Source organism: Typopeltis vanoorti, chromosome 7 (assembly GCF_054136105.1).
Source record: "Typopeltis vanoorti isolate ZY-2024b chromosome 7, IOZ_Tvanoo_1.0, whole genome shotgun sequence".
NCBI classification, from domain to species: Eukaryota; Metazoa; Arthropoda; class Arachnida; order Uropygi; family Thelyphonidae; genus Typopeltis; species Typopeltis vanoorti.
The window spans coordinates 50,891,056-50,917,228 of NC_143555.1; the positions used below are offsets into that span (position 1 = coordinate 50,891,056).

At 37.8% G+C, this 26,173-nt stretch overlaps 1 protein-coding gene across 1 annotated transcript in view; it reads left to right on the forward strand.

Annotated features, from left to right (window-relative positions):
- The window catches only part of LOC150104669 (filamin-A-like), a 270,337-nt gene that overhangs the window by 40,260 nt on the left and 203,904 nt on the right, over positions 1-26,173 (forward strand). The window contains exon 2 of the mRNA XM_090395258.1: positions 24,322-24,461. Coding sequence (XP_090251384.1) covers positions 24,332-24,461 — 130 coding nt within the window. The 5' untranslated portion in view covers positions 24,322-24,331. The remainder of the gene's footprint in view (positions 1-24,321; positions 24,462-26,173) is intronic.

Here is a 26,173-nt window from a genome sequence, read left to right on the forward strand (position 1 = left end):
ATAGTGAACATGTCTCCTGCAATAAGTCTTCAAACTCCATAGAGATGCCTGAATACATAGGAATAATAAATATATAGCAAACTAGAGTTCTGCATAAAATAATTTAAAAAAAAATAAATGAAGTGATATTATAGTAAAATTATGGTAATACTTCTAATAAATGTATTGTATTTGAAAGCAAAAAAAAAAAAATCACCTGTTACAAAAATATTTCTGTGGTTTGCTTAAGGGTCAAAGCTCGACAACTGGGAGAAGACCTCCATGTCTAGAGGCATCCTCCCTCTCCATGTCGTTAACACTCCATCACTAGATATCCACCTGAACATTCAATTAACAAGAATGGGCTAGCAATTTTTGCTATTTTTGACATTAGAGCATAAAAATGACATTTTTATGCTCTAATGGATTTCAGATACTTAGGAGTATCTGAAATAAAGGAGATGAATTGGTGGCGCTGATAGCATCAGCCTGGCCATAGATTATTGGGATCTCTGAGACGTGGTTGATGGAGGATGATATAATAACAGGAATTGAAGTGGCAGGGTACAGCATTTTTCAGCAGGATAGGAAAGGAAAATGTGGTGGTGGAGTACTGCTTATGATAAGTGATGACTTATGTCCTCTAAGCATGGAGGCTTTGGAAGGCAGTGACAGTAATGGTTTTGAAAGCATACGGTGTGAGGTATAAGTAGCCAAGATAGGATATTTAGTGAGGTGTTGCTACAAACCAGGGAGCACAAAGGGTGGGGAACAGGAATTGTTTAGGCAGTTGAGCTTGGCAAGTGCAAGAAGAATAATTGTTATGGGAGATTTTAACTACAGACGTATAATCTGGGAAGAGGAAAATGCATGTAGTTATAAGGGGATGGAATTTCGAGAATTATTGAGGGACAAATGTCTCAGGCAACATGTAATAAAGGGAACAAGAGGTTCAATTTGGATTTGGTCATAGCATCAGAAGAGCTGATTATAACTGGGATGGCATATCTTCCCCCAGTTGGAGAGGGTAACCATGTGGGTTTGATTTGGAAGATGAATAGACATGCAGGAGTATCAAAGAGAAGGGAATGTATGTGGAATTATAAGGCAGGTGATTATAATAATCTTAGATATCAACTTGGGGAAGCTCCATGGAGGGCAGAATTAATTAATTAATTACAGTGTGATGATACAACGTAAGTTCCCTTTTATGGGAATGTACGGTACCATCTAAGCTTCCCCCTCCCCCAAATTTTATCTGGGCTCCGGAACCGGCATAGCTGAGAAATCAGGCCTCTGGCTGGGTCTTGCCTGCTTGCGGGATGAAAAACTCCAGATAAACTGCAGGAAAAAAACCTGCTGTCCATGCCCAAGACCGGCTAACTTTGCTATGGCTGAGGAAGATCCTTAAATTCCTCACGTTGTTGATAGGAATAGAACCAAGGACACTCCTTCCCCAAGCATATAGTTGCGAAGCCCCAAACCACTAGGGTAACCACATGGACAGGGAAGAATTGGAAGGCCAGGATATCATTAGTGCTTGGGAAATTGTGAAGGAATATTTGTTAGCAGCAATAGTAAGCTGCATTCCATGAATGAAGAAGTGGAAATTTGGTGTAAAATGGATGGCAAACAATATCAAACAGGGACTGCAGTTGAAAAAGAGATTATGGAAGAGATATATCGAGAGGGGTGGAGGGCAGATACATGAATATAAGACACAGGCCAGGAGAGTGACCAGTATAGTGAAGAAGGCAAAACTGGAATATGAGAAGAGATTGGCATTAAGAACCAAAGAAAATCCAAGGGAATTTTTTAGCTATGTGTCCAGTAGAAAGAGAAATGATTGTGGAAGAATTGCATTGCAGGATAAAAATGGGAATAGAGTGATTGATGCAGAGAACATAGTGGAGTTGTTCAATGAGCACTTTATTGGAGTATTTCATCCGGGAGAAGGTTTTAATACTAGAAGGATAGAGTAGTAGGTTCAGGGTTTAGAGATGAGAGGAGAGTGTGTTCCAAATACTGAGTATTCTGGATACCAGTAAAGCTGTGGGACTGGATGGTATTTCACAAGAGAGAATGTGCTAAAGAACTGACATCTTTGTTGACCTGGCTCTTCAATAAAAGTCTGGCTGCATGAAAGGTACCCAAGGAATGGAAGGAAGGTAAGATAGTGCCACTGCACAAGGGCAGTAGCAGACTAGAAGTGTCTAATTATAGGCCAGTTTGTGTGTCATCAGTAGCTGTTAAGGTCTTGGAGAAATTAGTGAGGGACTATATACAGCGTTGGGTTGATGAGGGTAATGTTATCTGTGAGAATAAACATGGATTTGTTAAGGGGCACTCTTGCTTTATTAATACGATTGCCTTTTATAATAAAGTGACAAGAGCAGTTGATGAGGGAAAGGCATATACTGCCATTTTTTGGGATTTTACAAAGCCATTTGACAGGGTGCCACATGATAAGCTGATATTTAAGTTGCAGCACATGGGTTTAAATGTCGGGTTAGTCAAATAGATTCAGGATTGGCTGTCTGATAGGTATCAGAGAGTTGTGTATGGTGGAGCAATATCATGGAAGTGTGTGTGGGGGGGGGGGGGTTCCACAGGGCTCAGTACTGGGATCTGTATTGTTCCACTTTTATATCAATGACATTGTCAATGGATTGAAAGGGGATATTCAGTTGTTTATGGATGATGTGAAGCTGGGAAGGGTTATCAGTAATAGTGCACGTGGCAGCCCTGTAAGAGGATTTGAATAAACCAGACAGATGGGCAAATGAATGGGGGGTATGTCGATTTAATGCAAAATGAAGTCTTGAAGTTTGGGATCCATCAATGGGAGAATGCATACTCGATTGGAAGAGCTATACTGGAGGAAGTAGGGGGAGACAAGAGATCTGGGGGTGACGATTGATAGAAAACTGAAATTCAGGGAGCATATTGCAAGGGTGATGAAGGTAACCCAGAGGATTGCTGCAATACTGAGAAGGATGCTGACCTGCAGTGATAAAAGAGTTATCATTCCATTGTATATGACCCTGATCAGACCACATTTAGACTACTGTTCTCAGATTTGGTCCCCAGGATTTGAAGGGGGATAAATTAACTGTGGAAACAGTACAGAGGCGAATAACAAAGATGGTTTCTGGACTGTACAATTTCAGTTACGAGGATCGACTGAGGGAATGTGGACTGCAGAGTTTGGTGAATAGAAGAAGAGGCGACAGGATTGAGACTTTTAAACTGTTGAGAGGCAGTTACAGGATAGACATTGCAGAGTTCTTTCACTTGGTGGAACAGCGGGAAGGAGTGATGACAAGGGGTCATCCCTGGAAGTTAATAAAGGAAGCATGAGCAAGAGGGTGAGGAGTGGTTTCTTTGTGTGGAGAGTGGTTGAACTGTGGAATGCATTGTCGAGAGAGAGAGAGAGAGAGTGGTTAGAGCAAGAACGGTCAATGAGTTCAAGGAATGGTGCGATAAACTTTGTCTTTCCTAAAAAAGACCTCCCACGATGAGTCTTCTGACTCCATGGAAGCCTGGATAATAATAATAATAATTTTAGACTAATCTGACTAAACCACATAAAAGTATGATGGTACAGGATGATCAAATACAGTCAGTGGTGTACAGTAGTCCAGTTAAATATATCACCCCTGCAATTTTTGTCAAGAGAACAAAACAGGAACACTGAAAACTCAGCTACTTGAATAAAACTCAAACTCTATTGAAAGTATGTGCTAAAACATCAGAAGTATCAATGGAAAAAAAAAGTAGTGCTAGCAAAGGAATTGCAGAAAGATCATGTCAATATACTGGTATTATTAAGAAAAAGAAGAAGATTTTTTAAAAAAAGGGGCAATATACTTCTAAATAACAGCAACCATACGAATTTATATTCAGACAACATAAAAATGAAAAATTTCTTGAATGGTGGGCAATGAGTCTTATTTGTATCAAAAGCCAATAGAAGAAATTATGGGCTTTAGGAACATAGAAGAATCTAATAAAGCAGTAGAAGGATTTTTCAAGTCATTAAAATGACAGTAGACGTAGAAAAGGGTAAATAGGAAAAGGGTAAATCTGTTTCTGTTGGAGATGAAAACAATGTGACAAGAAATAAATCCCAGACATTCAGATATGTTCTGTAAACATTTGGAGGAAAAAAAATGGCAAAACTAATGTTAAGTATTTAATTAATAATGCTCAAGGTAGTGAATAGTCATTACTAACATGATGTGCATAATCATAAGAATGTGTATAATTCACAAGAGAACACATGTGAAATAAGAAGTCTTATTCTGTTACTGTTGACAGTGATATGTTCAGGCTGGTCCAAGATAATGATAAAGAGGTGATTTTAAATACAATCACCATTTAGTTTAGAGAAGGATGAAAATAAGTATTACAGAAATAAAAATATGTATACAAGTTTAAAAAAAAAAATCAAGCAGCTTTCAGAGGTGAACTGTAGCCTTAAATATGCATATATTACTATAAAAATGGCGAAAGAGTTTTAAAAAAAAGGGGGGGGGGGAGAATGTAAATCAAAATTTCTTCCTGGAAATCAGATTTGCATGTGCCCTTAAAAGCAGAGAAAATAGGAAAACTAAGTTATATGTAAAAGTAGCCACACAAAAGTCATGGAAAGATTTGGAAAAATACAGAAAATAAATATCACAAAAGTGGCAAAATGTTCTATGGGGATATTAAAAAAATCTAATAATGGAGGGAGGGAGGGATGCTGCAAAAGGAACCAAAAATGATAAAATATGATTTTTATGAATGTGGACCTCCCATGATGAGTCTGAAGGTAATAATAAAAGTGACATAAAACCTGAAGATATAGAACAGTTGTAGAAAATATTTAAAGGAAATGCAATCAGGAATATTTCATCTCATCTGAAGTCATATCAATGTATTCAAAAAAGATTATAAATCTGAAATATAGAATGATTGGAGTAGACAGAATTCAACCAGAAATACAGAAATGTGAGGGTATAAAAGTTTCATAGTGACTACACTGCATAATTATTATTATTATTATTCAGGCCTCTATGGAGTCACAAGACTCATTGTGGGAGTTCCACTCTAGAAAACAAAGTCTATCATACCACTCCTTAAACCTATTGACCATTTGTGCTCTCACCACTATCAGACAATGCATTCCACAGTTCAACCACCCTCCATGCAAAGAAACCCCCTCCTTACCCTCTTGCTCACAACTTCCTTTTGTAACTTCCAGGGATGGGCCCCCTTGTCCTTGCTCCTTCCCTCTGTTCTACCAAATGAAATAACTCCCCAGTATCCACCCTGTAACTACCTCTCAAAGCTGAAAAATCTCAATCACACCACTTCTCCTTATATCCACCAAACTGCACAGTTAGGTGGATATAAGGAGAGGTGATATGATTGAGTATGGCTGAATATTCCTCTCAGTCAATCCTCATAACTAACATTGTACAGTCCTGATATCAGGTGACCAAATTTGAGCACAACAGTCTAGGTGTAGTCTGATCAGGGCTTTATACAATGGTATGACCTCTTTTCTCTGCCGATCAGCATCCTTCTCAGTATTGCAGCAATCCTTTAGGTTACCTTCACTACCTTTGCAATATGTTTCCTGAATTTCAGGTTTCTATCCATCATCACCTCTAGATACCGTGCTTCCCCACTTCCTTCAATACAGTTCCTCCAACAGAAAATGCAGCCTCCCATCGATGTATCCCAAACTTCAAGAATTTACATTTAGCTGAATTAAACGGATAACCCCATTCAAATGCCAATCTGTTCAGTTTATACAAATCCTCTTGCAGTGCTACCACATCTGTGCTATTAGACTACTGTCTAATATAATACTGTCTGACCCCATCTAGACTACTGTGCCCAGATATGGGTGCCAGGGTTTCTGCTGCATGGGGAGGAGGTGGAGAGGATCCAGAAACGAGTGACCAAGATAATAGCAGGTCTAGTGAATGAACCTTATGAGAACAGGGTGAAGATTTGTGGGTTGCAGAAATTGGTTGATAGGTGGAAAAGGGGAGATATGATTGAGACATTCAAATCACTGAAGGGTTTCTATAAGATTAATTCAGAAGATATTTTTGAGAATAGGACTGGTGGTGGGAGGACTAGGGGCCATACATGGAAGCTGGACAAGAGTGTGGTTAGCAAGGGTGTTAGAGCTAGGTTTTTTACTTGGAGAATGGTGAATGAGTGGAATAAGCTGCCAGAGTCTGTTGTGGGTGCCATGACTGTAAATGAGTTCAAGGCGAAGTATGATAGATACTGTGTGAATGTCGAATAGTTGTTCTTGACATGATGTTAGAGCCTCTTTTGATGAGTCTATGGACTCCTTGGAGTTGCCCGTAATAATAATAATAATTACCAATAACCCTTCCCAACTTCACATCATCTGCAAACAACTGAATATCCATCTGTAATTCATTGACAATGTCACTGATATAAGGATACGTGTATAATAATAATTATATGGTCACCTTGATTCAGAACAGGTGAGACAACTGAAAAATTTTTTCTGGCCCATATATCAGCAGGATGATAATTATGGGCCTAAGAAATTATGCATATAAGGAGAGATTATTGGAATATGGTGTTCAAAGTTTGAATAATGGAAGGAAAAGAAGAGATATGACAAAAACATGCAAATTGAAAGGGGATCTTGCAGTATAGATACAGAAGGCATTTTACAACTAACAGCAGGTGGGGGATACTGGGTCATCTCTGGAAGAATGCAAAGTCCAAGTTCTTCTCATGGTACATGGTTACTAATGTATACGTTACCAGTGAGTATTGAAAGTGCATCTTGAATATTTTAAATTAAAGATATGACAGGCATTTAGTCACTGTGTGACTAAGATGAACCCTCCTCTGATGAGTTCTTTTTCCATGGGGGGGGGATTGAATCTACATGGTAATAATACACTGCTACTACCGTCCAAATGATTTTTATCCTTCATGATAAAAGTTTACTAGAGTGAACTGGGATGTAAACTGGGATCTTGAAGTATTAGCATTACCCAAATTTTGGGAAGTTCTATGCAACCATATTTATTTAAATTAGGTTGATTTTTAAGAGCAGCAGAAGATTCTGAAAACAGTTTTTCTCTTCGAAATTTACTGTGATTGTGTGTTTCAGTTAGTTTTGTTACTGCTTTTGTGTATGTGTGTTACAAGTCTCCTTTTGCTCAGAGACAGAGCAAAAGAGACTTGTAACACACACTGATAATGTCTCTGTAATTATGATGAAATACTGGAAGAATTAAATACTTCTTTTAATAGTTTCCTAGTGCTGTTTCGCTCCATTAAACTTTTATCATAAGTTTTTCCCTGCGCTTAAGCCTTAACACATGGTTTTTATCCTTATAATCAAATTTCTGTCAATACAAATTGAAAAGAGAATTGACATGATCACACATTGACAATTTTATATTTGATAAAATATCTTGCCTCAAACGGTCAGGTTATTTATTATTATTACTTAACACCTCCAAGGAGTCCAAAGGCTTATCGAGGATGGGCACGTAGTCTATAACTCTCCATCACAACTAGCTTCATTATCTACACCAACGCCATCTACCGCCAACCACCACCACCACTAGTATTTTCACAAATATCCATGCGCACGGCGGAATTCGAACCCGCAGCCTTTTGGCTAAAAAGCAGATACGCTAACCACTCGGCCAACCAGGCCGGCATTTACTCAGCTAACTGGTCCAAATACATTACTGCAAAAGTAACAATTACGACATGTCAAAGGATATCGTAATTGTTATTTTTTCATCCGAGAATTCATTATGTTAATGAATCGAGTTTAATTCATCAACGTTCAATGAAGTAAGTATTATTACCCCCACCATCACAAGGCTCACACATTAGGTCCTCTGACGATTATCTCCTGATCACAGGTATATTCTGCATCTAAAAAATACGGTTATTGTTTAGATTCTAAACAATAACCGTATTTTTACAATATTTGCTTCTCCGTACTCAAGAAATTAAAGGGAAAAAAAATCTGCAATTGCTGTTTACATCAACAAAGATTAATTAACAAGGTTCATATTTCAAAAGCTGACGTCGAATGGCCAAGGAAAGTTAAGATTTTGCACTTAAAAATCCCTTACCTTATGCAGATTTTTTCATTTAATTGGGCCATTTGTTGCACAATAGTTCATATTAGCAAGAACATCACATTTTGCAGAATGGTTATTCATGTTACTCTTTAAGCAAACTTCTGAATCCCGACCAGCATAAATAAAGTGAATGCATAGTTTATATGTAGTAGAAAAGCGACTATGACTTTGAGGCTCGACTCAATAACTTTCCGTGAATTTGTTGAATTCCCTTAAAGTTTTCGTGCTACAACTTATTATGAAATATCCTGCAGAAGTGCACGTTGCAAAACTACCAACTTTTTAAGCATTAGTTTTGACTGCATTTAAAACTTTCCGTATGTAGAGGGCAGTTCATTCGAGGCAGTTTGGTGTGAGATAGAGATCAACAAGGCGAAATATGTAATCATTTGTTATTATAATCCAATGGGTATAAGGGAGAATGTAGATAGTATGTATTGGTAAATTAGCAGGATAAGTGAAGGTCGAGTAATAATTATGGGAGATTCTAACTTTGGGGACATAGATTGGGATAAGGAATGGTCACAATGAACAAAGGAAATGGAGTTTATAGTTGTTAAGAGATAACAGGTGATGGTGGTGGGCAGTAGATAGCGCTGATCAATGGCACACTCAGGATTTAATCGTGGATGGGGCCAAGCACTCAGGATTTAATCTTGGGGGGGGGGGGGGGGGCGAGTTATGTAGACGATTTGAGAATACACACTAAGCATCGCATGCGACCAATGACTGAGCATGCACAATGATCGCTAATTCATAAGCAGTATAGAAATAGAAGATACGACGCAACATAAATAAAAAAAATGAATTTTAATTTGGAAAAGATTTTTGGAAATTTTTCTAGTGTGTTTTCCTTTTTCTTTTTTTTTTTTTTTTGGGGGGGGGGGGAATTCCCCTTCTCCCCCTCCCTGGGTGCGCCACTGGCGCTGATGTAGATGATTGGTGGTAAAGGTTCAGTGTAGTGGTGGAGACGGAGAGTTGTACAATGGGTGTCCTCCTGCGATGAGTCTTCGGACTCCTTGGAGGTGTCACGAATAATCAGAAAAAAAAAAAAAATCAGCTAACGCCTTTTTATTCCCGTATATACGGGAGTAGGCGAGGCCATTTAGCCCTATCTAACTTTTTGGAGACTGAGTGGGCAGTTCAATCTCCACTGGTACCCAATCAGAGACAGATGGCCCAAGGCTATCACTAATTAAGCGGTACGCAGTGAAGAGAGACGGCTCAAATGTGCCGCCATCTCGTGGTCTCTAACCCTAACACAATATATTTAATGTCTGAAATAATGTGGGTTCTACGGTCGATTTTCTTGAGTTTACAGGACGAAAAACCCGAGTTTCCGGGAGGAAAAACCTGCTTGCCCGTGCCAGAGATCGACTAACTCGGGAACCGGTCGAAAAAAGGCTTAGAAAAATTTCCTCTAGTCGCCGACTAGACTCGAAACCAAGACTTCCTTCGTGCGGCCTAGCGCGGTGGTGTGCAAACGCCACATCCACTGAGCTACACAGGCTCTTTCACAAATAATAATAATAATAATAATAAAATAATAATAATAATAATAATAATTAGCTAACGCCTTTTTTGTTCCCGTATAAAGAGTAGGCAAGGCCGTTTTTTTAGCCCTATCGAACTTTTGGAGTGAATGAGCAGTTCAATCTCCACTGGTAGCCAATCAGAGATAGCTGGCCAAGGCTATCACTAATTAATCGGCATGCAGTGAAGAAAGCAGGTAGTAAGTGCCTAATAATAATAATAGTAATATAACTACTTGAGACAGCATGTAATAGAAGGGACAAGAGATTCAAGGGTGTTAGATCTGGTCATAACATTGGAGAACTATGGTTGCCACCTGTCCCGAATTAGGTGGGACATCCCGAATTTTAAGAAAATTTTCAGCGCCCCAAATTACACCTAAGTGGGACAACTTATATCTTTAAAATACAAATATTATTAAATCACTAATACCCGTACCAATGTATTCAATGTTTTAATTTTTTATAAGGTTAGATTTTCATATTCAACTTTGGCTTTTTCATTTTATACATTTACAGGAGAGGAAGACTTTCATATTCGATAAGTGTGTCCCTCTTTGGACTTACCAAAAGGTGACAACCCTACAGAGAACATATCACTAAGTAGTTTAGTTACACAGTCTCTACTTGGGGAAAGCGATCATGTGGTCTTGACCTGAGAGATTGTAAAATGTGCTGAATATTCTGTTAAGAAGGGGTATATGTGGAATTACAAGGCTGGTGATTATGACAAGCTGAGAAGTCAGCTTTCAGGAGTGCTATGGCATGAGAATTTGAAGGGGAGAGATGTTGATGGTGCATGGGAGATTGTCAAGGAGTATTTAAATAAAGCTGTATCAATCAGACTGTATTCCCAGAGTCAGAAGGAGAAATCAAGTAGGAGTAAGATGGATAAATAATATTATTAAGCAGGAGTTGCAGATAAAGAAAAGGTTGTGGAGGAAGTATAAAGAAATAGGAAATGAGCGTTCCCATGAGCAGTATAAGATACAGGAAAAGAGAGTAACGTGTATGGCAGGGAAGGCCAAAGCTAATTATGAGGGGAATCTAGCTGATGAATCCAAAAGAAACCCTAAGGAGTTTTTCGCTATGTGGCAAGTAAAAGGAAGAATAACCATGGAAAGATTACTTTAAAAAGTGTTGATAGTAGGGAAATTACAGAAGCAAATCGAATAGTTGAGTTGCTAGTGATCATTTTGCAAAAGTGTGCCATCTTGGTTGTGATATTGCAGTGTGGAATGTGTCATTGACCAATGAGAGTCTAGAGATAAACAAAATAGAGGTGTTTAATATATTACAGAACCTTAATGCTAACACTGCCATTTTGTTAGATGGCATATCGGCCCATGTGTTACAAGAATGTGCAAGAGAATTAGCACCTCCTCCAGTGGCGTAGATGGGGGGTGCGAAGGGGGGGTCTACCCCCCGAGCAGCACTTTGAACCTTTTTGAACATTTGCAGTTAATTCTAAAATACAGTCTCGAGAACTGAGTTCCAAATATTGTAATACTATTGCGAATTTTCCTCACAATTGCTAATTGTGAGAGGAGTTTTTCTAAATAAAATCTGATTAAGAATTACCTACATTACTATGAAATAGACTTCACCAATGTCATTGACGATTTTTCTAACAGAAAAGCAAGGAAAATAACATTTTAGAATGTTGAAATAAAAGTTTTAATTCAAAAATAAACATAGTGTTTTAATTTATTTCCCTACACATTGTTTTGACTTTTTGTAGTATTTTTGGTGTGTATTGAGAGGGGCGGCAAACTCAGGGACCGCCCCGGGCGGCAACAGCTCTAGCTACGCCACTGACCTCCTCTAACCAGGCTGTTTAATTTTAGAATCAGTTCTGGTAAAGTACCAATAGAGTGGAATGAGGGGGAAATAATTCCACTGCATAAGGGAGGCTCCAAGACAGAGCTTGCAAATTATAGACCAATCAATATATCTGGTGGTGGTTAAGGTTTTGGAGAAATTGGTAAAAATTAGAATTCAGGACTGGGTGGACAGCAATATGATACTTTATAAGGGGAAACATGGTTTTGTGAAGGGTAGGTCTTGCCTCAGTAACTTGACTAATTTCTATAATAAAGTGACAGTGGAGCTGGATAAAGGAAATCCTTACTCAGTGATAATGCTGGACTTTGCAAAGGCATTTGACAGGATTTCACACAGAACTCTGTTGCATAAATTTGAACAATGGGTATGGATCCGAAGCTGGTAATTTGGATTAGAGGGTGGCTGGTGAATAGATATCAGAGTGGTTTATGGAGGAGCTGAGTCCAGGAGAAGGCAGGTGACTAGTGGTGTACCTCAGGGCTCGGTGCTTGGTCCTCTATAGTTTAATTTGTACATCAATGATACTGCGGATACTCAAAAAGGAAATATCCACTTGTTTGCCGATGATGCAAAATTAGGAAGAGCGATAGTCAATTCAGATGATGTAGATATCTTGCAGGATGACTTAAATAGGCTAACTGTATGGAACAAGGTAAATGGCTGTCAATTAAACGTAGCTAAGTGTAAGGTGATGCACTTCGGGAGGGTGAGGTCACATGCTGTTTACTATATTGATGGACCTGAACTGCAAGAAGTTGACGAGGCAAGGGACTTGGGAGTTATTGTGGACAGAGAACGTAACTTTAAAGGGCATATTGCAAAGATTGCCAAAACATCACATCAAATTACATGGTGGTTGAAAAACACTAACAAGCAGGGATAAGGAAGTTATTGTTCCACTTTATAAGGCATTAATAAGACCGCATATGGACTATTGCGCACATATCTGGTCGCCTGGATTTCTTGGTGAAGAAGAAATAGTGGAGAGGATTCAGAGGCGAGTTACAAAGATTGTTGCAGGTCTATGGGATGTCCCTACGAGAATAGATTGAAGATCTATGAGCTCCAAATCAGTGGCGAATTCTCCGTGCTTGCTGTACTTGCTGCGCAAGCTCATTAATTGAGAAAGAAGTAATATTTATTTGTTAATAAATGCATGCATTTATAAGCATTCCATTTAGGCTTTTATTTTTGTAGAACAGAAGACGTTTTAAGCTTGCGCGGGAATAATTGAGCATTGCGTTGTGTATCGAAGGCCGACGCTATTCAAGCTACCAGGACCGACCTTCTCTATAAAGGGGCCCGGGTGCAAGACACCCTTTTGGGCCCAAATATTTTTCAAAGGTAAGAATTAAAGGATTCAAAATAAACGTATTGTAAAACCTCTTACCTGCAAATAATTTTGGCACAGGAAAACAAAAAAAAAAAAAAACCACATTTGAAATATAATACTTTTCCGCAAATGTGTACCGACTGTACCCACTCGATCGTGGGACCCGGGTGCATTGCACTCACTGCACCCCCGAGATGACCGGCCCTGCAAGCTACCTTAGCTTGCTCGGTTGTGGGAGCATCCAGGTCTTCGCTTCAGCACTGTGATTTCATGCGCGCACATAGCCATTTCCGCTCCCTCCACGTCATTTCACCCTGTTGCTTAAATACGCGCCATACGCAGTCAAAATAGTTCCAGCCAGTTAGCTTTAGCCAGCCTTTACAAGTGTGCGTGTTGCTTGGGAAAATTAAGTTACGACCAACGTTTTATGACGATGTTATTGGCCAGTTCACAAAGAAGAATCGTAGGGTAGAATTTCTAAATACAGTACAGGGGGTGGGACAAATGGACCACTGCATTTCATGTATACTAATACCAGGAGTATTAGGAACAAGAAGGAAGAATTTTTGGCGTTGGTTGGCTCTTCCTGGCCGCAGGTTATTGGCATTAGTGAAACATGGCTGACAGAAGATGATATAGTTAGTACGATAGAATGTGTAGGGTATAGTGTGTTCAAAAGGGACGAGAGAATAAAATGGGGGGGAAGGAGTATTATTGATGATAGCTGATGAACTGCAGCCAAGGAGAATAGAAGTTGTATTGCAGGAGACAGTGAAAAGAGTTCATTTGAGGCTATTTGGTGTGAGATTGAAACTAACGAAACAAAATGTACAGTTGGGTGCTGCTATAGACCAGGTGATGGAATAGATGGTGGAGATAGTATGCATAGAAAATTGATGAAATGAGTGGAAGGAGGGTAATTATTATGGGGGATTTCAACTATGGTAACATTGATTGGAAGGAGGAGAGGACACGTGCGAGGAAGGAACTGGATTTTATTCAGTTGCTAATGGATAACTATCCGAGACAGCATGTAATGGAAAATACTAGGAGTTCGAGAGTGCTTGACCTGGTAATAGCATCCGAGAATTTGTACATGTGGAATTACCGTACTGGCAAGTATGACAACCTTAGGAGATTGCTAGGTTCAGTGTCATGGCATGTAAAACTGCAACAGTTGGATGTTGATAGGCATGGGAAGAGGTCAAGGAACATTTGCAGGAGGTTATGGCTGACTCTATACCTTGAGTCCGAATAGTAAATCACGTAGGGGTTAAATGGATGAATAACACCATTAAACTTGAGTTGCAAAAAAAGAAACAACTGTGGAAGGAATTTAAGGAGAAAGGTGACCTGCAGGCACATGACCAGTATAAAGCGCAGGCCAGAAGGGTAACGAGTGTGGTAAGAAAAGCAAAAGCGGATTATGAAAGAAAATTAGTCATGCAAGCTAAAGAGAATCCCAAACAGTTCTTTCAATATGTTGCAAGTAAAAGAAAAACTGTACACGGCAGAATGATTTTAAGGAATGCCAATGAAGGGAAGGTCACTGAATCAGTCGATATAGTGGAATTACTGAGCACTTTGCAAGAATATATCATCCAGTATGGATGATATAAGATTGGAATTGCAAAGATTGGAATGATAATCCTTCATTCCTTTAATGGTGGCATTAAAGGAATGAAGGAACCATTAGTTTATATGGGAATTGTTGTGAATGAAGTGGAGGTAATGTCAATACATCTGTGAAATTGGATGGTATACCAGCACCGGTCTTACGTGAAGTGGCTAAAGAATTGTCATTGCCCTTGACCATTTTGTTTAATTTGAGTCTTGGGTCTGGCTTAGTCCCGAGTGGGTGAAAACAGAGGAAAATAGTTCCACTGCATAAAGGAGGTTCCAAGACTGCTGTTGTAAATTATCGACCGATTAGCATATCAGGAATAGTTGTCAAGGTCTTGGAGAAATTAGTCAAGAGAAGAATACAGGATTGGATAGATGAAAATGGGATACTGTATGGGGGACAACATGGTTTTGTGAAGGGCAGATCATGCCTCAGTAACTTGCTCACGTTTTATAACACACTGACGGCTGAACTGGATAAGGCTAATGGGTTTACACTGATTCTACTGGACCTTGCCAAGGCCTCTGACAGGATATCACATGGAACTCTAATCAGTAAACTGGAGCTGATGGGGATGGATATAGGGTTGGTGAAATGGATAGGAGGGTGGTTGATGGAAAGATACCAGAGAGTGGTTTATTCAGGAGTTGTGGCTAAAAGACGGCTTGTGACTAGTGGTGTGCCACAGGGTTCTGTTCTGGGACCACTACTATTCAATTTGTTCATTAACGATATAGGAAAGGATCTGAGAGGAAGTGTTCACTTGTTTGCTGATGATGCAAAGTTGGGTAGAGCAATTGTGAGTGCACAGGATGTCAAAATTTTGCAAGATGATTTGAATAGTTTGGAGGACTGGACTAAGGAAAATGGATGTCAATTTAATGTGGCAAAGGGTAAGGTTATGCATTTTGGGGTGAAACGATTAGCAGCAATATATCACATTGGTGGAACCGTACTCCAGGAGACTGATGATGGCAGGGATTTGGGAGTGTTGGTGGATAGGGAGTTGAAGTTTAGGGGGACTCATTGCAAAAGTAGCTAAATCAGCTCATCAAATCACTTGGAGGTTGAAGAATACTTTGACGAGCAGAGATAAGCAAGTTATTGTTCCTCTGTATCGAGCCTTGATAAGATCCCATCTTGACTACTGTGCCCAGATCCGGTCACCTAGGTTTCTTCTTGATGGGAAGGAGGTTGTGAGGATCCAGAGGGGACTGACGAAGATGATAGCAGGTCTATGGAATGAACCTTATGAAAACAGGTTGAAGATTTGTGGGTTGCAGGAATTGGTTGATAGGCAGAAAAAGGGGAGATATGATTGAGACATTCAAATTGCTGAAGGGTTTCTATAGGATTAATTCAGAGCATATTTTTGAGAACAGGACTGGTGGTGGGAGGACTAGGGGACATTCATGGAAGCTGGGCAAGAGTGTGGTTAGTAAGGGTGTTAGAGCTGGGTTTTTTACTTTTAGAGTGGTAAATGAATGGAATAAGTTGCCAGAGTCTGTTGTGGGTGCTATGACAGTGAATGAGTTCAAGGCAAAGTATAATAAATACTGTGTGAATGTCGAATAGTTGTGATGGACATGATGTTTAGGGCCTCCTAAATGATCGATGAGTCTAAGGATTCCTTGGAGTCGCCCGTAATAATAATAATAATAATAATAATAATAATAATAATAATAATAATAATAATAATAATAATAATAATAATAATAATAATAATAATAATAATAATAGTTTTAAATGGTCAGTAATTAATTATTCCGCTAATCAGACTTCAATCACACCTCTTATTCTCTGAATGATAACAAGAGCAAGCGTGAATTTCAAAACCAGCATTCGCCCGTGCTCCAAAAAACTAGCTGATAGACATAGGAGAGGATATATGATAGAGGCATATAAATTATTAAAGGACTTTTATAGGCTTGATACTGATGACATTTCAAGACCAGTGCAGGAAGGGAGAGAACGAGGGGCCATCCCTGGAGATTATGCAAGAGTGTGTTTAACAAGGGTATTTAGGACTAGATTTTTTGTTTGGAGGGTTGTGAATGGTTTAAATGCGTTGCCAGAGGTGGTTGTGAATGCTTTGTCTGTGAATGAATTTAAGGAGAAGTATGATATTATTAATGTTATGACAGGTATTTTGTAAATAATGGTTAGTGTTTCAATGTAGGGTCTCCCGCGATGAGTCTTTTGACTCCATAATAATAATAATAATAATAATAATAATAATAATAATAATAATAATAATAATAATTGTACAAGTGAAATTTCATTAGTGATTTTTTCAAGTGAAAGTGTGGTAATGGTCTCATACGGCAGGATGGTTTTCGCTCTTTCGTAAAACAGGCCAATCGACCAGCTAACCCACACACAAACTTATTACAGGTAACCCTTGTATAACACGGATGTTAGGTTCCATAGAAATGACGTGTTATGCGAGACTCAGATTACATAGAAAAAGTACGGTTATGTTCCGAAATCGTTTTTTTTTTTTTTAATTATATAAACAACAATGACATATCCAACAAAATATATTTTTATTTAATTCAGGTAATTCAGTAAGTTAAGAAAAACATAAACTATGAAACAAATGCATAGTATAAACTTATAAATTGTACGTAAACTTCATTGCACATAATACATAAATGTTTTAAGCAAAATAAAATAAAGTGCATATTTTAATCGTCATCGCTGTCTTCAAAAATAACATTTCGGAGATGTTCTTTGTTTACGAGTGGCCGGACATCTCATCACTTGAAATCTCTTGGACATCATTTGCATAATTCTCATCAGTGACACCCAGAGGGGAGGAAGAGGGGGGCCCTGTCCCCCAGAGTAAAAAAAGAAAAAACTAGAAAATTTTCCAAAATCTTTTCCTAATTAAAATTCTTTTTTTTTTTTTTAAATTTATGTTGTGTAGTGTCTTCTATTTTTATACTACTTATGAATTAGCGATCATCGCAGATGCCCAGTCATAGGTCGTATGCGATGAGTAGTGTGCATTCTCAAATCGTCTACTCAACTCGCTCCCCCCCCCCCCCCCAAGATTAAATGCTGAGTGCGCTACTGATTCTCATTGCCTACTTCGGTTGGTTTAGTTATCAAGAAGTCAGAAATAAGACCTTGCTTACCACTCTGCTGGAAATTTTTTTTATTAAGTTCATAATGTGCAGCTAAACAAATATCCAGTTGTCTCGTGTATTTTCCGGAGCGCTCCATTGAGAGATCATTATCCGAAAAATAACTGCCTAACTTTCTTGCCAAGTCCAATCCTTCTGCTAATTTCTTCAACACGTTCATTGCCAATCACGCGATATCGCGTGGACGTCGCTAACTAAATAAAAAAAATAAAAAAAATTTGGCCACCACACGAAATTCCAATTTTCAGCTTGGCAATGAACGTGTTAAACTAAAATCTTTAACGGATTCATCACAATCAGAATCTTCGGCAGAATTTTCCCCGCCATTTGGCTCGACGTCATCTATTAACTGTACCAGTTCCTCCTCATTTAAATCTATTTCCACATCATTTAATTCACTAGATTCGTTTTCGACCATCGCAAAAGCCCTCTTTCACAACTTACGTATCAGACATCCCTCTTAATTTAAGAACAACCATTACGGCCCTTTATATCGACGACACCGATATTCTAGCAAGGTCTCTCAGCCCTCGCCTAGCAATCACTAGACTCCAAGGAAGTATCAACGCGCTAGAAGACTGGTTCACCAACTGGAGGATTCAAGTAAACCCCTCAAAAGCTTAGCCATGCTGTTCTCTAGAAAAAAGATCTGCATTAAAGAAGACATTTTGCTCTCTGGTCAAAAGATCCCATGGCAATCAGAGACCAAATATCTTGGGGTACTTCTAGATAAGAAACTTTTTTTTTTAACAAGCACATCACTCTCATTGGCTCCAAGACTTCAAAAGTAATAGCTCAGCTCTACCCAATGATCAACCGCAAGAGCAAATTGAACTTACAAAATAAATTACTACTTTACCGGATGGTCATACGTCCAGTTATTACCTATTCCTCACCAGCATGGAGTCACACTTCACGATCAAACATTCAAAACTATAAAGAATCCAAAATAAGTGCTTAAGGATGATTCTAGACGCCCCATGCTTTATCAGAAATTCACAGATTCATTGAGAAACCGGCATTCCATACATCTCCTCCCTTCTTCGTGATCTCGCAGAAAAATTCTTCGTCAAATCAAGTTCACATTCAAACCTGCTGATCGTACAAGCCGTCAATTACAATGAAACAGATTACTACAAATATAAACGACCGAAGTCTATTCTACTCCCAACTATCATAGCTAACACAACTGCCCCCAGAGGGAGCTTAAATGCTCACAAAGCTCCCTTTCCCAGATAACTCTCATTGCAGACAAAGGGGGAATATGAAAAGCATTTGTGCTTCACCTATCCTAACAGTAACGTTAAGGGTTAAAAAAACCCTCTAAGTGGCCATTAATATAAAAATAATTTTTTTTACATAAAAAAGCATTACATATTGTATGTAATTCACCAGAAAATAAAGTGCTCAGCTTGAGATTAACACACTCATGATTTTGAAGGCGCTTTCCTGGTAGAAAACGAAGACAATTTTCAACAATAAACACATTATACGGTAAACAATTAGCATGCTAAAGAGTATTTGCCATTATGTAAATTCGTTACTAATAACTACATGCGCGATACGGACAGACGCAAATTTAACGAAGATAAAATTTGATTTTTAAGTCGCGGGGTGAAAAATATATGAAAAGATAAAGGGTTACTGCAATTTATAGACTGTGTTATATCGAAACCGAGTTGTATAAGTACCGCGTTGAACAACGTTTACCTGTATTATCGTTTGGAAAGTAACTTTTTTTTTCCTTCACCAATAACGATCGACTGATACCTCCTCTCAAGGTTTCGTAGCGATCCTGTCATCCTGAATACCGGATTTCATTAAATTCTATTGAAACTTGATTGAGTTTTATAATATGCGTGCTTACTACAAGGTGGCCGGTCGAGTGATTAGCGTACCCGCTTTCCAGCAAAGAGGCTGCGGGTTTACATCCCTCTAGGAGCATGGATGTTTGTGACTGATCTACTAACTCTCTGTGAAAAACGAAAGACGATTTGCAACCCTACTTCTAGCTTAGAAGACTTCACTCCCAAAACCCAGTGAAGTACTGGAGTGACCATATGGGATCAAAATGGCGTGTGGTGTGAATAACTCACTATAGTAATGGATCGTTAAATGAATATAATAGGTGCTAACACATTCCACATCTAATGAAAATAAAATCTTCTCTTCTTCTTCTTCTTCCTAGCGTTATGTCCCGCTTGGTGCAGGGACCACTGTTTTGCATTTGGTCCTCCATTTCATTAGGTCCACATGTCTTCTTTTAGACTGTCAATCCATCGCTTTTTGGGCGTCCTTTAGGTTGTCGGCCATCTAGGCTGTGTGAGGGCCTGTTCTGTAACAAATTCCTTGTAAGTCCTGACCACATGGCCTTACCACCGGAGGCGTGCTTCCCTCATTTTCTCTAAGATTGGGGCAACACCAAGAGTTTTTCAGATGTCATCATTTGTAATGTGGTCTAGTCATGTGTATCCCAGTGTCCATCAGAACATCTGCATTTCCATAACATGTAGTGCCTGTTCATGCTATTTTGTTACAGACCAGTCTCTGCTCCTTAAAGTGAACTGGTCAGATGAATCTACAATATATCTTGGATTTGAGATGCCGGGGAATTTTCTAGTCACACAGGACTCCACTGACCTGGCGGCATTTCAGCCAAGCAGCATTGCTGGCATCTGAGATGGTACTACTATCAGACATCACACGGGATCAAGGTACTGAAAGTTAGAGATCTTAGTAAGTTCAGTACCATTGACTAAGATCTCTAACTTTATCGCAAACCGAATTCAAGTCGTGTTTTCCACTAGTTGACCAGTAATTCAGGTTCCGATCCGGTCTCGGGGGCCAAGACGTCGGCGTACAGTAGGGTCCATGGGTGAGGTTGTTGCAGATCTGCAGTCACTGTGTGAATGCACAGCATAAACAGAAATGGTGATAAGGCAGATCCTTGGTGGACGCCCCTGAATTTTAAATGGCTTTGTGATACCAGCACATGGAGCTAATGGTGTTAGTGTAGAGCAGTACTTCCCAAACTTCTGGATGTCAGGGCCCCCTTTGGAAAAATTAAACTATTTCACGGGCCCCTCGAAAAAAAATCGTAATATTATTATAATATTTATTGTATTTATATTCAATAAAAACATACACAGAATATTGCAAAAATCAAATGCAAATATACATTTTTAACATCTTACATACACATTTGACATGGCACATTATCTCATATTTTTATATAGATAGATATATTGTTATTGTTCATTTGCAGTACAAGCACATGAAACGTAAAACGATTAGTAATAAAGAAAGAATTAAAAACATAAAAGAAGTTTAATAACAATTTAATGTGATGGATGTGTTTCAATACTGCTACACAAAAAGTCAATATCAGGTGAAATATTTGAAACTGCAATTCTTCGATTTCTGCTTTGAAATGAAACTCATATGAATAAGCATATATTTACTAATATTCATTAAGCGCCGAAATACGCATGAAGCAAAATTGTGAACCCGCACCAATGTGTGATTTTTTCCATTAAAATATAAAAATTAACAAAAAAGAAATAATAAAAATTAAATACGTTTCTTTTAAGATAAAAAAAATCTACTTAGTCTTAAAAGATTTTAAATTTGTTTCCGTTATTTTACCCCCCCCCCTGAACAAAACCTACAGCCTTCCAAGGGGGCCGCAGCCCACAGTTTGGGAAGCGCTGGTGTAGAGGAACTGCACCCAGCGTATATAGGCTTCAGGGACGCCATGGGTGAGTAGAGAGTACCAAATCAAGTCATGTGTGACCCGATCGAATGCTTTTTCCAGGTCCAGGAAGGCCATGTGGACCGTCTTACTTTTCTCCCTGTGTCTTTCCATTAGGAGGACGGACGGCATGGATTGCATCTGTCATCCCACAACCTTTTACAAAGCCACATTGATTTGGTGATATAGTAAAAATGTCTCTTAACAGGCATCGATTACACGTTTTCAGAAATCTTCATGGTGTGGCAGAGGGAGCGAATAGGACAATAGTTAGTGCAGACAGTGGCCTTTGCCTTTCCAGATGGGTACTGTAGTGCTAGTCTGCCAGTCAGATGGGATCTTGTTTTTCTTGATGCATTTGAACAGTCCTGTCAAAAACTCCACTCCTCGTCCTAATGGAAATATTTTTTCTCGTGTTTTTACTTCTAAATTAGCAGAAACTGTTTTATATGAGGGGGGGGGAATGATTCCAGCAAGTATGAGTGAAGGAGTAGGAGCTATCAGATTAATTTATCTAAAACATATATTAATTAATATATTTCGGAAAACTAAGAGACTGTATTTAAACCTACAAAGGTGATTAATGCATAAAAATTAAACACATCACATATATTTGAATAACCGGAACACCATATTACATTTATCATGTTCGGCATTTTTTTTTTTTTATGTTGACCTTGCATAGAAATATCACAAGTGCCATGTGATTAAGGAGAAAAAAGGTAGCTGTTGATATGTTTCTTAAAGAGCGAGAGGTTGTATTCAGTGTGAAAAAACAGTGTGGATGGAATGAAGGAAGCTGATGACAAGTTAGTTCGGCGTGTTCGAAGCTGGACAGTGTATGAGGTTTGCCTAGTGGCAGCTCTAGTTCTATGTTTAGAAGGTGGAGGAAAGGTAGCAGCCAATTCAGAGGAATAATGTCCATGAAAGTACCTATAGACGAAGCACATTCGCTGAAATAAAACGCCTATGATAAAGTGACTGAAGAGAGTCTGTGAGGGAAGAGTCGTCTATTAAGCGGGTCACCGCCCTCTTCTGAATATCATCAAGAATTCTTAGAGATCTTGGGTGCTCCATCACAAATGTGGGAATAGTGCTCAAAAGGTGGACAGATCTCAGACTTTAGAAGTGTTAGGAGTTGCGAGGAAGAGAAGTAATCTTTAGAACGGAAAAGAACACCAAGCTTTTTTAGAGGCTATGTGAGTAACATGTTTTTGCCAGGATAAACTGGATGTGATAGTCAACGCAAGAAGAGAAAGTTGATCAAAGTAAACTTGAATATTTACTTTCGAGATAGGAAAATAAACTGGAACTGTACGTGTCACACACGCATGCACAGTTATTACTATCAAAGTGCATTACTGCAATGGTATTTGCACTTACATTTTCTGGCAAATTTTAACTTGAAATATTTAAGTAGTGCTTGCATAGTTTTCTTGAGATCTACAGAAGAAACGTGTACGTTCGATTCTCGTCAGCGACTAGAACCTTTTTTTTTTCCCCTCAAGTAGTTTCCTTGCGGATTTTTGGTGTATGCAAGAGTCTGTGGAAACGTCTTTTACTCAAATATCACTAACCACTAGAAGAAAAATAGATAAGATTCGTTTGGTATTTTTTTCAGCTGGTTCACGAATTGGTTGGTCCTCGGCACAGTTAAGCAGGATTTTTCTCCCAGAAACTTTTTTTTTTTTTTTCTCAGCTAGTTTCCTTGTGGATTTTTGGTGTATGTAAATGTCTGTGGAAATATCTATATACATTACATATACATATAAATGCTTGTTAGGATTACAAACTTGCCGTTTGAATTCAGCGACGGTGGGATGTGCTGACTGATCGTCTACCAATATCCAAATACAGTACACATCGCTTACTCCCTTTAGGAAATGAAAAGGAGTTAGAGCATGGGCGTCCGCAGAAAATTTTCCGGGGGGGGGGGGGGAGCAAAGCTTAAAGACAAATAATTACACCAATAAATTTTTATTTAATCATTTAATTTTTTTTGTTTATTTGTTTTTTTAACAAGCAGATCCCAGGGAGTCAAGTGCCCCCTTTTCCCCCCTCTGCAGACGCCCATGAGTTAGAGATTTTATTTGCTTTATGAAATAAAAAATAAATAGAATGAATTATACTAATATATATAATGTTAGACGAATTTATGGTATATTTATAACTGTACTAATAATAACAATAGCAAAGCTCGTTTAATCATAAAATACTTAAAATACATATTTCTGTTATATGTGTTTGATTAATGTATTACATTTTTTTTCCCTGAACTTCATAATATGATCCTAATCCTAATCTACGCTCACGCGTAGACCTACACTTTTTACCGTGTAGGCATTCGGAACCGAAATGCGAATAGGTTGGTTACTCCTTATTCCAGGTATCCTATGACTGTAGCCTGTGTGTTCATGGGACTTTTTGCCTGCTTGCGGGATGAGAAACCCCAGATAAACTGGGGGAAAAACCCTACTACCCAAGACCAGCTAACTTAGTTATGACTGAGGAAGATCCTTGAGCTCGTCACGTCGTCGACGGGAATCGAACCTAGGACATTCCTTCCTCAGTTGCGAAGCGCATAGCCATTAAGCTATGCGCTTCGCAACTGATTCGGACATAATATGATACGTAACAAAAAAAATAAATAAATAAAATAAAATAAAATAAAATAAAATAAAATAAAATAAAATAAATAAATAAATAAATAAATAAATAAATAAATAAATAAATTGATATTTTTGAACACTTCTAGATTTACATGTAGGACTTGAAAAAAACCACATTCTCAAAATAGAAAATGATCACAACAGTGTTTTTCTCTTTATTGTGCATTCATTTATATGTTATCTTTTAAAAATAGAGGGAGAAAAAATAAACCTGTCTTGTTTTTATATTAATGTTGCATTGACAAACCTATAATTTCAGTCTTCATATTTTTGTATTATATAGGTGAATCAGTATGCCATCTGAACAACCAGACAAGCCGGTCATCGTAGACAATCGGGATGGCACCATCACTTTCAAATATGACCCCAAGGAGCAAGGAATACATGAATTGCAAATAAAGTATAACCACGAACATGTACAAGGTAAATAAAGTTTAACAAAAAAAAAAAAAAAATATATATATATATATATATATATATATATATTATTATTATTTTATTTTTTTTGATCATATATACATCGTAGTCATTTGAAATATGAGAAATTCAGTAAAAATTCTCATATCTTGCAAGCGGTTCGAGATTATTCATACTACCATTCTAACACTAATAAATAAAATAAATCCGCTAACGCCTTATATATCCCAAAAGGAGTAAGCGAGACCGTGTAACTCTAACTAAATTTTGGAAACTGATCAGCAATGATTTTAATATGCATTCAGGGATGTCATGGTTACACATCAGGAAATTCATTGTTAGATTAATTAATTTAATCAATTTGTTAATAAATGAACATAATTTAGTAGCGCTGCACTGGTGTCTTCTGCACGTCTAAATTTTTTTAATTTTTTTTTTTTTAAATTTAGAAAGGTCATAAAATCTGTAACTTTTAATGAGATTTAAGAAAGGAGCTAAACAAAACTTATGACAACTAATGGAAAATAGAGGTAAAGGGCAGTCCTATAATAATAATTATAGGAGAAATGGTATTTAAAAAAAGGGAATATTATCATTAAAGTCTGCATTAATTAAAGAAATTTTTAAAAAAATTAAGAAGTTACATATAATTCAGAAAGACTAAATGTGGAGTGCGAGAATGTAAATTTACTTATTGGGAAAGGTTTAAGGTTTAGGCTATGAGACCGATGATACATTGAATCATCGATCTACGATCAAAATCTTTCCCGATAAGTAAATTATCGATGACACATTGAATCCTATTTCTCGGAAAGGATTTGAGATAATGTCGTGTTTAATTACCACGAGGCTGCAAAGTTGAGTGTGGGAGTTTGTTACCATAGTGGAGCAAGATTCTGCCAGTTATTTATGTGAAAAGAAAAGTATTATTAAATGTGGGATTTTAATATGAGAGGTATTGATTACGAGAATGAAACAACTCATAATACGGCTCATGACTGTCACTGGTAACATCATCAACTTCTAAGTGTCTCATTTTAGATTTCACAGTCATCCATCTATAACTTTGTCAGCACTCAGGATCTTGATTGAGAGACGTTTTGTGGTTGTGAAGATGAGTCTGCAGCTTTCTGTCTGCACTTTTTTTTTTGAAGAATTTATGACTTATGAATCCACATTTTGTTTAATTCATTATCTTTATTAACACTATTACATAGAATGTCTGCAAGGCAATAACAACATATTTTATATATTGCTATTATCTGCTTTACTGCAACTGAAATACATGATTAAAATTCCAATAAAAAATAAAGTTTAATTGTAATCTTGAATTTCCAAATTCCTAATGATTAAGTTTTTAATAATTAATAAAATTATATTAAATAATTACTTAGTATCAAAGTAATAATCTAATGATATTAAAACAGTGAGATTCTCATAATACAAATGAATCAAGTCTCTAAAAATCAAAAACAACACTATTAGTAATTGAGATAATAAATATAATCATAAAAATACATAAAAAAGCAACAAAAGTAAATAAATGAATCCTCTAACGCCTTTTCACTTTCGAAAGAAAGTAGGCTGGTCCTCTTTCAGCCCCAACTTCTGGAAACGAGCAGGTTGGTTTTTACTTCTTATGTGACTCTTACCCACGAAAGGTTGTTAACCTATATTACATTAGTACCGTGGATTGGCTAATTTTTTTTTTTTTACAT